The sequence below is a fragment of the Narcine bancroftii genome, chromosome 5, assembly GCF_036971445.1.
Source record: "Narcine bancroftii isolate sNarBan1 chromosome 5, sNarBan1.hap1, whole genome shotgun sequence".
NCBI classification, from domain to species: domain Eukaryota; kingdom Metazoa; phylum Chordata; class Chondrichthyes; order Torpediniformes; family Narcinidae; genus Narcine; species Narcine bancroftii.
Window position 1 is genome coordinate 75,079,268 of NC_091473.1, and position 17,168 is coordinate 75,096,435.

Consider the following 17,168-nt stretch of genomic DNA (forward strand, 5'->3'; position numbering starts at 1 on the left):
ACAGACTATAATGTATAGTATTATATAGTCACTTCACTAAATTACAGACTATGAGGTATACTACTATATAGTCCCTTCATTGAATTACAGCCTATAATGTATACTACTATATAGTCCCTTCACTAAATTACAGGCCATAATGTTTAGTACTATATAGTCCCTTCACTAAATTACAGTCTATAATGTATAGTACTATATTGTCCCTTCATTATGTTACAGGTTATAATGTTTAGTACTATGTAGTCCCTTAACTAAATTACAGGCTATAATATATTGAAATATATAGTCCCTTCATTACATAACAGGTAATAATGTATAGTAATCAATAGTCCCTTCATTAAATTACAGCATATAATGTATAGTACTATATAGTCCCTTCACTAAATTACAGACTATACCGTATAGTACTATATAGTCCCTTCACTAAATTTCAGACTATAATGTATAGTACTCTATAGTCCATTATATTACAGGCTATAATGTATACTACTATATAGACCCTTCATTACATTTCAGGCTACAATGTTTAGTACTATATATTCCCTATGTTACATTACAGCCTATAATGTATTATACTATATAGTCCCTTCACTAAATTACAGCTAAAATGTATGGTACGATATAGTCCCTTAATTACATGAGAGGCTATAATGTTTAGCATTATATAGTCATTTCACTAATTTACAGGCTTTGTTGTATAGTACTATAGTCCCTTCAATAAATTACAGACTATAATGAGTGGTACTGTATAGTCCCTTCATTAAATTACTGGCTATCATGTTTAGTACTATATAGTCCCTTCACTAAATTACAGGCTATAATGTATAGTACTATATAGTCCCTTCTCTAAATTACATCAATAATGTATAGTACTCTATAGTCCCTTCATTATACTGCAGGCTATAATATTTAGTACTATATAGTTACTTCACTAAATTACAGACTATAATGTATAGTATTATATAGTCACTTCACTAAATTACAGACTATGAGGTATACTACTATATAGTCCCTTCATTGAATTACAGCCTATAATGTATACTACTATATAGTCCCTTCACTAAATTACAGGCCATCATGTTTAGTACTATATAGTCCCTTCACTAAATTACAGTCTATAATGTATAGTACTATATTGTCCCTTCATTATGTTACAGGTTATAATGTTTAGTACTATGTAGTCCCTTAACTAAATTACAGGCTATAATATATTGAAATATATAGTCCCTTCATTACATAACAGGTAATAATGTATAGTAATCAATAGTCCCTTCATTAAATTACAGCATATAATGTATAGTACTATATAGTCCCTTCACTAAATTACACCTATAATATATAGGACTACATAGTCACTTCATTACATTACAGGCTATAATGTATAGTACTGTGTTGTTCCTACACTAAATTGGAGCTATAATGTATAGTACTATATAGTCCCTTCATTACAATACAATCTATAAAATATAGTGCTATATATTCCCTACATAAAAGAACAGCCTATAATGTAGAGTACTATATAGTCCCTTCACTAAATTACAGACTATAATGTATAGCACTATATAGTCCCTTCATTACGTTACAGGGTATAATGTTTAGTACTATATAGTCCCTTCACTAAATTACACACTACAATGTATAGTACCATATAGTTCCTTCATTAAATTACAAATTATAAAATATGGTACTATATAGCCCCTTCATTATATTACAGGCTATAATATTTAGTACTACATAGTCCATTCACTAAATTACAGACTATAATGTATTGTATTATATAGTCCCTTCACTAAGTTACAGGCTATAATGTACAGACCTAAATAGTCTTTTCATTAAATTACAGGCTATAATGTTTAGTACTATATAGTCTCTTCACTAAATTACAGGATATAATATATAGTACTATATAGTGCCTTCAATAAATTACAGACTATAATGTATAGTACTCTATAGTCCATTCATTACATTACAGCCTATAATGTATAGTATTATATAGTCCCTTCACTAAATTACAGACTATAATGTATAGTACTGCATAGTCCCTTCATTATTTTACAGGCTATAATGTATAGTACTATATAGACCCTTCATTACATTACAGGCTACAATGTTTAGTAATATATAATCCCTTTGTTAAATTACAGCCTATAATGTAGAGTACTATATAGACCCTTCACTAAATTACAGCTATAATGTATTGTACGATATAGTCCCTTCACTACATGAGAGGCTATAATGTTTAGCACTATATAGTCTATTCACTAAATTACAGGCTTTGTTGTATAGTACTATATAGTCCCTTCATTATATTACAGGCTATAATGTTTAGTACTATATCGTCCCTTCACTAAATTACAGGCTATAATGTATAGTACTATATTGTCCCTTCACTAAATGACATAGTATAATGTATATTACTATATAGTTCCTTCACTAAATTATAGCTATAATGTATAGTACGATATAGTCCCTTCATTACATGAGAGGCTATAATGTTTAGCACTATATAGTTTATTCACTAGATTACATGATTTGTTATATAGAACTATATAGTTCCTTCAATAAATTACAGACTATAATGAATGGTACTATATAGTCCCTTCACTAAGTTCCAGGCTATAATGTATAGTACTATATAGACCCTTCATTAAATTACTGCCTATAATGTATAGTACTATATAGTCACTTAATTAAATTACAGCCTACAATATATAGTACTATATAGTCCCTTCACTAAATTGCATCTATAAAGTATACTACTCGATAGTCCCTTCATTACATTACAGTCTATACTGTTTAGCACTATATAGTCCCTTCACTAAATTATAGGCTATGATGTATAGTACTATATAATCCCTTCACAAAATAGTACTATATAGTCCCTTCACTAAATTACAGATTACTCTGTATAGTACTCTATAGTCCCTTCACTAAATTACAGATTATAATGTAGAGTACTATATAGTCCCTTCATTATATTACAGTCTATAATGTTTAGTACTATATAGTCCCTTCACTAAATTACAGGCTATAATGTATAGTACTATATAGTCCCTTCATTAAATGACAGGGTATAATGCATAGTGCTATATAGTCCCTACACTAAATTACAGACTATATGTATAGTACTCTATAGTCCCTTCATTACATTACAGGCTATAAAGTTTAGTACAATATAGTCCCTTCATTAAATTTAACACTACAGTGTATAGTACCATATAGTCCCTTCATTAAATTACAGAATATAAAGTATAGTACTATATAGTCCCTTCGTTATATTACATGCTAAAATGTGTAGTACTATATTGTTCCTTCACTAAATTACAGGCTATAATGTATAGTACTATTTAGTACCTTCAATAAATTACAGACTATAATGTATAGTACTCTTTAGTCCCTTCACTAAATTACAGCTATAATGTATAGTACGATATAGTCCCTTCATTACATGAGTGGCTATAATGTTGAGTACTATATAGTCCCTTCACTAAATTACAGGCTTTGTTATATAGTACTATAAAGTCCCTTCAATAAATTACAGACTATAATGAATGGTACTGTATAGACCCTTCATTAAATTACTGGCTATAATGTTTAGTACTATATAGTCCCTTTGTTAAATTACAGCCTATAATGTATAGTACTATATAGTCCCTTCACTAAATTACAGCCTATAATGTATAGTACCATATAGTCCCTTCTAAATTACATCAATAATGTATAGTTCTATATAGTCCCCTCATTACATTGCAGGCTATAATGTATAGTATTATATAGTCACTTCAGTAAATTGGACCTATAATATATAGTACTCTAAAGTCCCTTCATTACATTGCAGGCTATAAAGTATATTGCTATATAGTCGCTACATCAAAGTACATCCTATAATGTATAGTACTATATAGTCCCTTCACTAAATTACAGACTATAATGTATAGTACTATATAGTCCCTTCATTACATTACAGGCTATAATGTTTAGTACTATGTAGTCACTTCATTAAATTACAGACCATAATGTATAGTATGATATCAACCCTTCATTACATTACAGCTACAATGTACAGTACTATATAGTTCTTTCATTACATTACAGGCTATAATGTTTAATACTATATAGTCCCTAAACTAAATTACAGACTATAAGGTATACTATTATATAGTCCCTTCATTAAATTACAGCCTATAATGTATAGTTCTATTTAGTCAATTCACTAAATTACAGACTATAACGTATAGTACTTTATAGTCCCTTCCTTATATTACAGGCTATAATGTTTAGTACTATCCAGTCCCTTCACTAAATTACAGCTAAAATGTATAGTACTATATTGTCCCTTCATTATATAACAGTCTATAATGTATGGTACGATATCTTCCCTTCATTACATTACAGGCTATAATGTATAGTACTATATAGTCCCTTCACTAAATTACTGATAATAATGTATAGTAATATATAGTCCCTTCTCTACATTACAGACTATAATGTATAGTACTATACAGTCACTTCATTGCATTAGAGGCTATAATTTATAGTACTATATAGTCCTTTCATTAAATTACAGCCTATACTCTATGGTACAATATAGTCCCTTCACTAATTTACACCTACAATATTTAGTACTATATAGTCCCTTCACTTAATTGCAGACTATAATGTATAGTACTATATAGTCCATTCACTAAATTACAGATATAATGTATAATACTATATAGTCTCTTCATTATATTTCAGGCTATAATGTATATTACTATATAGTCACCTCATTAAAATACAACCTATACTGTATTACTATATATTCCCTTCACTAAATTACATCTATAATGTTTAGTACTATATAGTCCCTTTACTAAGTTACAGCCTATAATGTATATTACTATATAGTCCCTTCACTAAATTACAGACTATCATGTATAGTACTATATAGCCCCTTCACTAAATTACAGACTATAAAGTACAGTACTATATAGTCCCTTCATTACATTACAGGCTATAGGTTTAGTACTATATAGTCCCTTTGTTAAATTACAGCCTATAATGTATAGTACTATATAGTCCCTTCACTAAATTACAGCCTATAATGTATAGTACCATATAGTCCCTTCTAAATTACATCAATAATGTATAGTTCTATATAGTCCCTTCATTACATTGCAGGCTATAAAGTATATTGCTATACAGTCACTTCATTGCATTAGAGGCTATAATTTATAGTACTATATAGTCCTTTCATTAAATTACAGCCTATACTCTATGGTACAATATAGTCCCTTCACTAATTTACAGCTACAATATTTAGTACTATATAGTCCCTTCACTTAATTGCAGACTATAGTGTATAGTACTATATAGTCCCTTCATTATATTACAGTCTATAATGTATAGTACTATATAGTCCCTTCATTATATTAGAGCCTACACTGTATAGTACTATATAGTCCCTTCACTAAATTACAGATATAATGTATAATACAATATAGTCTCTTCATTATATTACAGGCTATAATGTATATTACTATATAGTCGCTTCATTAAAATACATCCTATACTGTATTACTATATATTCCCTTAACTAAATTATATCTATAATGTTTAGTACTATATAGTCCCTTCACTAAATTACAGCCTATAATGTATAATACTATATAGCCCCTTCACTAAATTACAGACTATAAAGTACAGTACTATATAGTCCCTTCATTACATTACATGCTTAGGTTTAGTACTATATAGTCCCTTTGTTAAATTACAGCCTATAATGTATAGTACCATATAGTCCCTTCTAAATTACATCAATGATGTATAGTTCTATATAGTCTCTTCATTACATTGCAGGCTATAATGTATAGTACTATATAGTCCCTTCACTAAATTACTGATTATAATGTATAGTAATATATAGTCCCTTCTCAACATTACAGACTATAATGTATAGTACTATACAGTCACTTCATTGCATTAGAGGCTATAATTTATAGTACTATATAGTCCTTTCATTAAATTACAGCCTATACTCTATGGTACAATATAGTCCCTTCACTAATTTACAGCTACAATATTTAGTACTATATAGTCCCTTCACTTAATTGCAGACTATAGTGTATAGTACTATATAGTCCCTTCATTATATTATAGTCTATAATGTATAGTACTATATAGTCCCTTCATTATATTAGAGCCTACACTGTATAGTACTATATAGTCCCTTCACTAAATTACAGATATAATGTATAATACAATATAGTCTCTTCATTATATTACAGGCTATAATGTATATTACTATATAGTCGCTTCATTAAAATACATCCTATACTGTATTACTATATATTCCCTTAACTAAATTATATCTATAATGTTTAGTACTATATAGTCCCTTCACTAAATTACAGCCTATAATGTATAATACTATATAGCCCCTTCACTAAATTACAGACTATAAAGTACAGTACTATATAGTCCCTTCATTACATTACATGCTTAGGTTTAGTACTATATAGTCCCTTTGTTAAATTACAGCCTATAATGTATAGTACCATATAGTCCCTTCAAAATTACATCAATGATGTATAGTTCTATATAGTCTCTTCATTACATTGCAGGCTATAATGTATAGTACTATATAGTCCCTTCATTATATTAGAGCCTACACTGTATAGTACTATATAGTCCCTTCACTAAATTACAGATATAATGTATAATACAATATAGTCTCTTCATTATATTACAGGCTATAATGTATATTACTATATGGTCGCTTCATTAAAATACAACCTATACTGTATTACTATATATTCCCTTAACTAAATTATATCTATAATGTTTAGTACTATATAGTCCCTTCACTAAATTACAGCCTATAATGTATAATACTATATAGCCCCTTCACTAAATTACAGACTATAAAGTACAGTACTATATAGTCCCTTCATTACATTACAGGCTTAGGTTTAGTACTATATAGTCCCTTTGTTAAATTACAGCCTATAATGTATAGTACCATATAGTCCCTTCTAAATTACATCAATGATGTATAGTTCTATATAGTCCCTTCATTACATTGCAGGCTATAAAGTATATTGCTATATAGTCACTACATCAAAGTACTTCCTATAATGTATAGTACTATATCGTCACTTCATTACATTACAGGCTATAATGTTTAGTACTATTTAGTCCCTTCACTAAATTACAGACTGTAATGTGCAGTATTATATAGTCCTTTCACTTAGTTACAGGTTATAATGTATAGTACCATATAGTCCCTTCTAAATTACATCAATGATGTATAGTTCTATATAGTCTCTTCATTACATTGCAGGCTATAATGTATAGTACTATGTAGTCACTTCATTAAATTACAGACCATAATGTATAGTACGATATCAACCCTTCATTACATTACAGCTACAATGTACAGTACTATATAGTTCTTTCATTACATTACAGGCTATAATGTTTAGTACTATCTAGTCCCTTCACTAAATTACAGACTATAAAGTACAGTACTATATAGTCCCTTCATTACATTACAGGCTATAGGTTTAGTACTATATAGTCCCTTTGTTAAATTACAGCCTATAATGTATAGTACTATATAGTCCTTTCACTAAATTACAGCTATAATGTATAGTATGATATAGTCCCTTCATTTCATGAGAGGCTATAATGTTTAGCACTATATAGTCCAATCACTAAATTACAGGCTTTGTTTTATAGTACTATATAGTCCCTTCAATAAATTACAGACTATAATGTATGGTACTGTATTGTCCCTTCATTAAATTACTTGCTATACTGTTTAGTACTATATAGTCCATTCACTAAATTACAGGCTATAATGTATAGTACTATATAGTCCCTTCTCTAAATTACAGCCTATAATGTATAGTACTATATATTCCCTTCATTACATTAAAGGCTATAATGAATAGTACTGTATAGTCCCTACATAAAAGTACAGCCTATGATGTATAGTACTATAGTCCCTTCACTAATTTACAGGCTATAATGTAATGTAGTATATAGTCCCTTCACTAAATTACAGACTATAATGTATAGTACTATATAGTCCCTTCATTAAACTATGGGCTATAGTGTATAGAACTATAGAATCCCTTCACTAAATTACAGCCTTTGTTGTTTAGTACTATATAGTCCCTTCACTAAATTACATACTACAATGTATATAACCATATAGTCCCTTCTCTAAATTACAGCAATAATGTATAGTACTATATAGTCCATTCATTACAATACAGGCTATAACGTATAGTGCTATATCTTTGGCTTGGCTTCGCGGACGAAGATTTATGGAGGGGGTAAAAAGTCCACGTCAGCTGCAGGCTCGTTTGTGGCTGACAAGTCCGATGCGGGACAGGCAGACGCGATTGCAGCGGTTGCAAGGGAAAATTGGTTGGTTGGGGTTGGGTGTTGGGTTTTTCCTCCTTTGCCTTTTGTTCGTGAGGTGGGCTCTATAGTCCCTACTTAAAAGTATAGCCTATAATGTATAGTACTATATAGTCCCTTCACTAAATTACACACCATAATGTATAGTACTATATAGTCCCTTCATTACATTACAGGATATAATGTTTAGCACTATATAGTCCCTTCAATAAATTACACACTACAATGTATACTACCATATAGTCCCTTCATTAAATTACAGACTATAAAGTATAGTACTCTATAGACCCTTCATTATATTACAGGCTATAATATTTAGTACTATATAGTCCCTTAACTAAATTACAGACTATAATGTATAGTACAATATTTTTCCTTCACTAAATTACAGCCTATAATGTATAGTACTATATAGTCCCTTCACTAAGTTACAGGCTATAATGTATAGACCTAAATAGTCCCTTCATTAAATCACAGACTATAATATTTAGTACTATATAATCCCTTTACTAAATTACAGGCTATAATGTATAGTACTATATTGACCCTTCACTAAATTACAGCCTATAATGTATAGTACTATATAGTCCCTTCACTAAATTACAGGCTATAATGTATAGTACTATATAGTCCCTTCATTATATTATAGGCTATAATGTATAGTACTATATAAACCCTTCATTTCATTACAAGCTACAATATTTAGTACTATATAGTCCATTTGTTAAATTACAGCCTCTAATGTATAGTACCATAAAGTCCCTTCTCTAAATTACATCAATAATGTATAGTACTATATAGTCCCATCATTACATTACAGGCTATAGGTTTAGTACTACATAGTCCCTTCACTAAATTACACACTACAATGTATAGTAACATATAGTCCCGTCTCTAAATTACAGACTAAAATGTCTAGTACAATATAGTCCCTTCATTACATTGCAGGCTATAAAGTGTTTTGCTATATAGTCCCTACATAAAAGTACATCCTATAATGTATAGTACTATATAGTCCCTTCCCTAAATTACAGACTATAATGTATAGTACTATATACTCCCTTCATTACATTACAGGCTATAGGTTTAGTACTATATAGTCCCTTCACTAAATTACACACTACAATGTATAGTAACATATAGTCCCATCTTAAATTACAGACTAAAATGTCTAGTACAATATAGTCCCTTCATTACATTACAGGCTATAATGTTTAGTACTATTTAGTCCCTTCACTAAATTACAGACTGTAATGTGTAGTATTATATAGTCCTTTCACTAAGTTACGGGCTATAATGTATAGTACTATGTAGTCATTTCTTTAAATTCAGACCATAATGTATAGTACGATATTAACCCTTCATTACATTACAGCTAAAATGTACAGTACTATATAGTTCTTTCATTACATTACAGTCTATAATGTTTAATACTATATAGTCCCTTCACTAAATTACAGACTATATGGTATACTATTATATAGTCCCTTCATTAAATTACAGCCTATAATGTATAGTACTATACAGTCCCTTCACTAAATTACAGCTATAATGTATGGTACTATATAGTCCCTTCACTAAATTACAGCTAAAATGTATAGTACTATATTTTCCCTTCATTATATAACAGTCTATTATGTATAGTACTATATAGTCCCATCACTAAATTACTGCCTATAATGTGTAGTACTATATAGTCCCTTCATTAAATTACAGACTATCATATATAGTAATATATAGTCCCTTCACTACATTACAGGCTATAATGTATAATACAATATAGTCCCTTCACTACATTACAGACTATAATGCATAGTACTATATCTTCCCTTCATTGCATTACAGGCTATAATTTATAGTACTATATAGTCCTTTCATTAAATTACAGCCTATACTGTATAGTGCTATATAGTCCCTTCACTAAATTACAGCTATAATATTTAGTACTATATAGTCCATTCACTTAATTACAGACTATAGTGTATAGTATGATACAGTCCCTTCATTATATTACAGTCTATAATGTATGGTACTATATAGTCCCTTCGTTATATTACAGCCTATACTGTATAGTACTATTTAGTCCCTTCACTAAATTTCAGATATAATGTATAATACTATATAGTCTTTTCATTAAAATACAACCTATAGTGTATTACTATATATTCCCTTCACTAAATTACATCTATATTGTTTAGTACTATATAGTCCCTTCACTAAATTACAGGCTCTAATGTATCGTACTATATAGTCCCTTCACTAAATTACAGCTATAATGTATAGTACTATATAGTCCCTCAATTAAATTACAGACTATAATGTACAGTACTATATTGTCCCTTCATTAAATTACAGGCTATAATGTATAGTACTATATTATCCCTTCATTACATTGCAGGCAATAATGTTTAATACTATATAGTCCCTTCACTATATTACAGACTATAATTTATAGTACTCTATAGTCCCTTCACTAAATTACAGGCTATAATGTTTAGTACTATATTGTCCCTTAACTAAATTACAGACTATAATGTATAGTACTATATAGTCCCTTCACTAAATTACAGACTATATTGTATAGTACTATATAGTCCCTTCACTAATTTATATTTCCCCTGCTAATCTTTTTGTATCTTTTTCTTGACAAATATCACTTATAATTGTGTTGATATATTTTTCAAAGGGTTTTCTAAAGCCTTTCTGTAAGCTGCAATCTTTCTGTCAAAATAGTTATGATCAATTATTTCAGTGTTTTGACCCAACTATGGATTATAATTTTAAATTTTGACAGACAGTCTGGTCCTCTTAGCCCATGAACATGTGTCGCGCAATCACACCGAATTAAACCACAACTCTGGAATGTTTTGAATGGTGGGAGGAAACTGGATGACCCACAAGAATCCCACATAGTCACAGGGAGAACATGCAAACTCCTTACAGACAGCGAGGGATTCGAACTCGATCGTGTACCAGTGTAGCACTGCTACGATAATCATGTCAAGACTATCTCTTTGACACTTGCAGATGCTGCCTGACCTCGTGATTTGTGCCATAAGTTTGCTTTTTTGGCCTCAGATTCCAATATCTGTTGGATTTTTTTTCCCTTTCAGTAGTCCAGAGGGGTTCAGGTATTACAAACGTCTAGCCCACAGTGGGGCATCTTGTAACCTCCATTGGTTTGATTGCCTTGCTGAGCTGAACATAAAAGGAATGCTTTGATGTAATTTAGTTTAGTTTTAAATTCTTTCTTGTTTCCCATAAATGTTTTTTTAATCAATGATCGATTTGATTTTTTATATATTTTCCTTCTTATCCTTAATTATTTAATGAACTTTAAACTTTAAACTATCTTTAAAAAATCTAATTTTCAAAACTATATATATATTTCTTTCAGCAGCATGAACTGTCATTGGTGGTCAGTGTGGTGCCAAGGAACTGCTTTAGTGTGTGTTATTGAGAGGCCTGGTCACCATTCACTATCAATTGGCTTGAATGGCCAGCACCAAAGGAACCCAAATAACACTTGAGTTTGCAGCTATTAAGCATAATATTTGAAAGGAGCCTGAGTACACAAAAGAAAAGATCATTTGGATTTTTGGAATTCAATACGATGAGTTCTTACCTTTTCCATTAGCCTTTTAGTTTTTCCAGAGCAAATATTTCAAATGCTGGTTAACATATTATAGTAAAGAACAATCTCAAAACATTTTCATGTGCTTTTTTTCAGATAAGAAAGCCAGGTGTAGAGTTCCAACTCCAATGGTAGATCATGGATTCATCATTTCTCACAAGGGCTACCAACTAATTTATGCATGCCATGCTGGATATGAATTGGAAGGATCAGACGTGGTAGTATGTGTGAATGGGAATTGGTCAGAACCTCCAACATGCAATTTTCCTTCAGGTGAAATGAATAATGCAAAGAGTGATTAAGAGGAAATATGCCACTGTGGGTTATTTGAGCGGAAGGATAGGGTTGGCTTTCTTACCAGAAAGTAATCTGGTGAGTTGGGTGGAGCTCAGTTTTTGCGTGAAAATCATTATTGACATCTGACCAGAAGCCAGACCTGTCCACTTCTTCAATTACTTGACACTTTCTTGTCATCTGCATTTTTCTGCCATGTTAGCCTTGGACACTCATTCTCATTGCAATAAATAAGAATTAATTTGCAACAGCGCAAGTCTATTGTCCATTGTACATTAAATAGTTTGGACAGGTACATCAGCAATCTTGTAACTTTCCCTTTGATAAATTTGTGCAGAAATAATACTAATTTTACAAGACTACGAATGACAGTCTTTATCATCAAAAGCTACAACTATACTTTGTTGTCATGTTGATAGAATGCGTCAACAAATCCCCCAATATTTTAAATGACTTATCCCAACCCATGCACACTCTCTTCACCATTCTCCCATCAAGAAGAAGATGCAGGATTATGCACCAGCAGGTTGAAGGGAAGTTTCATTTCCAACTGGAGAGACCTGGTGCTGGTCATACCTCAATAATGATTCAACGTCGTGCTTGAAAAATTAAGTTGCCTTTGTTCTGCGCTAACCCGATCTCTCCCCAGAATTGTAGCTCTGTGCTCTGCACCGTAATTTTATCTGCCGTGCTGGCTATGGAATGGCGAGCTAGATTGTTCACAAATAAACTTTCTCACTGAACTTTGATACATGTGACAATAAACTTGAACTACGAGATTACAGAATAAACAAAAGTAAATTTCTGTTTTCATTAGATCCAACTAAATCCTGTTGGAGACCACCTACAATAGAACATGGAGATACAATGGAAATGCTATCACCGTCATATAAGTTTGGTGATAAAATTCAATATCAGTGTCAGAATTACTACGTTTTGGATGGAAATAGCGAAATCATATGTCTTGGTAATAGATGGTCAAAACCTCCACGCTGTCTTGGTAAGTATTATTAAATCATGTGTCTTGGTAATAGATGGTCAAGAGCTCCACACTGTCTTGGTAAACATTATTAAATGAGGTTTTCATCTTCAACAGTTATTGCTTCCTTTCAGTCATTTGCAAAAATTAAAATAGGGGCAATTACTCCTTTAGTGTAATTAACTTAAATATGTGCTTTCCCTATACTGTACATTTCCGATTATCCAATAACAGTTCTAGCAAAATTCTAAAATATCCAAAAAAATTTCTGGCTGAGACATAACGTCACAAGTTGAAAAAATATGTTTTTATTTTTATCCTACCGTGCTCAAGAGCGGCTATAGGGTATCCGTTTTACAAAGGAGATATTTGTCCACAGGTTACACAATGCAGGAAAAGATAGCACAGATTATTTATTTATAAAATTGTCATTTCTTTTACCATGACCTACTACAATTTTGTGGTAAATTGCATTGTGCCATTCTCAGAATTTGAACTGAATACTGCACTCTCTCCCCTCGCCCACCGGACCAGTGCTGTCTCACCCCCCCCCCCACCCCCCCCCCCCCCCCGACACCCCCCCCCGCCCACCCCGCTCACACAAGCTGTCAATATCCTTTCAGCAGGGTCTCTGATATCTTGCTGGAGGACAATTGCCTACCACTTACAGATGAGAGTTTAGGTTCCTGAGGAGGATTGGTAACAGTGCAGGGAGGTGTCGGTGATCACCCAATACAAGAATTCTTCTGATGTTACTGAGCTGTTAAAGAAGTTTCTCGATATCCGAAAAATCTGCTTAACCAATATAGTTCAGATCCCAGGCATTATGAATAATAAGAAATGTACTGTAATGGGTTTCAATTCAGGGTGGAAAGTATTTTATGATATACATTTACATTAAATTTAAAATTAAAGATCACAAACACATTTTACAATTGACTTTCTCTGTCCCTCTTCTCATTTGAAAGTTTCAAAATGCCTTGGAGGCCCACAATTTCTTAATAAAGCTTCATTGTAGGTTATCCATGAGCCTACTGATCTGAGATGTTACTGAATAATAGGGCAAGACTTTGCTGAAACTCAAAATAAACTTTGTCATAATTTAATGTAATTTTATGGCATTAAACTAATAATCCTGCTCACTTGGAATTTGGCATTGCTTGACTGGAAGGATTTCTCAACTATTGTATATTGCATCATATACTCATAGTATGCTTATATATACATAAAATATACTTATATTTCACTTTTTTTTACACATCATATAACAATTTTGGACACTTTTGAGTGAAGCTGCTGCATGTAAAAGCATTCTGAATCCCACCTTTAGCTGCCAACTTACCCATTCCTTGTTCCCTTTGGTTCCCCACCACCTACTTCGACCATAGACCCAGCTCATCATTCAGACCCTGGTCTAGATCAATTCTGGACCCTGACTCAAGCTACACACTCTGCTGTCACTCATGACTCCTGGCTCACAGTCCAACTAATGAGTGAGTGAGCCAGATGGAGAACCATCAGCATTTCTAAACAATTGAATGCCAGATTATTGGAATTTTTCTGCATTTGCTATAATGTCAGGAAACAAAATAACTTAAACCTTTACTTCAACATGCAATCAAAAAGCAAAATCTCTTTAGGTGCTTTATAACAAATTATACAGATACCAAGAATATGAGAGGGTCCACCAGCACAAACCCCTTGGACAAAGTGTGCACACAAACCATAACACTCTGGTTGGAAATCATGGAACTTGAACCTGAACAGAATATCTCCTCTCTTTCTGTAATTTATTCACAGGGTGGTCTCAACCCTGGACATACATTTTGACCATAACTAGATTGCCCATGTCTCAGATCCACTAATTTTATCAGATTTCAGACACCAATCTACCACTGACATCTCCCTGCAGTGTTCTGAAATGAACCATGTTGTGACATGTCACCCCTTGTCATCCAAATTAATGTAGCTATATCATTCTGTCTTGAGGTTTGGTTGATATTTCACACAGATTTCAGGCTAAAGCACTCACTCTTTACAACCATTTTCTCTTTGCTGTATTTCCTGTTTCACTGGGATCTCACATCTAAACTACTAGAAGAAAAGGGGGAAAATTTATCACCAATTTCCCTTGTGAGTTTGTTGGCGAACAGTCTATTGCAATGTTCTGGGTTGGGGATCCATGGCTGAACAATGATGAAGGGATGGCATTCACTAGCCATTAGGGATGGTACTGCACTTGGAGAGAATCTTGCAGGAGGCAGTGTTAACAAGCATCTTCTGTTGAAGTTGTTCCACGAGATTTACACACTATTGATGGAGAAGCCTGAACAGAAAACTGTCATACCTGGAGGAAAACAGTGATTAAATGATGATGCCAGGAATTAATGCCGCAGGATTCAACTCAAGCAAGTTTAGTGAATGGTGTTTTGACCATTGATACAAGAGCGCTCATTGTGACTTTGGAAAAGATAAAATCACACTTCTTAGTAGTGCCTTAAAGATGATGGAAAAGGTGGGGGATGCCAGGAGGTTAAGCACTCATTCTGATCAGCTGTTATAGCCAAGGCATTTATGTGCCTTGTTTTGGCAGGATTCTGTTATTTTTATCATTATTTTTTATGTTATATTTTTAGTAGAGTTACTTTCAGGTCTGTAAACAGGGAAAGACACACACTTTGAAATCCAGATGCAAAGGTACCGAAATTCAGAGCCATAAAACTAGCATTATTGTTCTCAATTGAAAACCTGAAACAAAGAATGTTTGCTAAGCGATACACCTGTTTAAACAAGAGGCCATCTGCTTGTTGACTCGTGCTTTTGGAAAATTGAAACTAAAAAATAGTTTCAAGCAAGCCATGTGATTTAAGACAGTTCAGAAAGTAGCATTTTAGTTCATCAGAGAGTCATCTGAAAAGAGAATCTAAGTGACTTAGTGGAAAGATGGTCACTTCTGCTGATTCTCAGAGTGTGGCCTTTGTAATGGTCATTTCTGACTGACCCATATCTAGGTAAATAAAGCAAGATCATTCTAATATTTGGATTGTGACTATTTTGATGGTTATTTTGTCTAATCCTTGTCTGGGTCTGAGAAAGCATCATGGAGGTTGCAAGTCTCATAACCCGTATGCAAGAAAGAGGGGAGCTGTGGCAAATCATTCATATGAAGAAACATTTCTCTGAAAGCAACTCAACAAGAATCTTTGATTTTGAGAAGTCTGATGACTGGGTGTCTCAACTACTTCATAATCACTTCTGAACAACAACAAAAATGCTTTAAAAAGTTTCAATACAAGATTTCTAAGACTGAACTTTGAATCAACTTTTTTGAATTATGCCTAAGCTTCATGGTTTGTGTAGTTCATACACACATATTCATTTGCATAGAGTTGGGGTTTAGAGTTAAGTAAGATATTATATTAGTAATAGTTATTAATAAAAATTACTGTTTTGAAGATACATTGTCTTTCTTTTTCATAATTTTTATTAACATTGAAATTTCACATCCAAAAATACATAGTTAAAAGTCAAAAAGGTACATTACACTTAAATCATATTGTTTAATCCAAGGTTCCCCACATTTTAATCAAACAGATTACATTGTATTAATATTTTATTATTAAAAAAAGAATATATAAACCCACTACCAAGAAAGAAGCTGTTCGGTCAATTAAAAAAAAAGGCAGAATTCTTATCAGAGAGATAAATTACCTCATTAGTCAACATAACAAATCATAGATTTTGAAAGTAATTCAAAGGGGTCCCCACAGTGTTTGAAAATTTGAATTCAAATGGGAAATTGAGCATCTAATCTCTAAATTTAAATATGACATAATGTCACGTAGCCATTGA

General features: G+C 32.0%; 1 protein-coding gene across 3 annotated transcripts in view; it reads left to right on the forward strand.

Moving 5' to 3' along the window:
* The window catches only part of LOC138763549 (complement factor H-like), a 613,078-nt gene that overhangs the window by 98,187 nt on the left and 497,723 nt on the right, over nucleotides 1-17,168 (forward strand). For all 3 annotated transcript variants that reach the window (XM_069937874.1, XM_069937875.1, XM_069937873.1), the window contains exons 11-12: nucleotides 12,140-12,316; nucleotides 13,155-13,337. In XM_069937874.1, coding sequence (XP_069793975.1) covers nucleotides 12,140-12,316; nucleotides 13,155-13,337 — 360 coding nt within the window. The remainder of the gene's footprint in view (nucleotides 1-12,139; nucleotides 12,317-13,154; nucleotides 13,338-17,168) is intronic.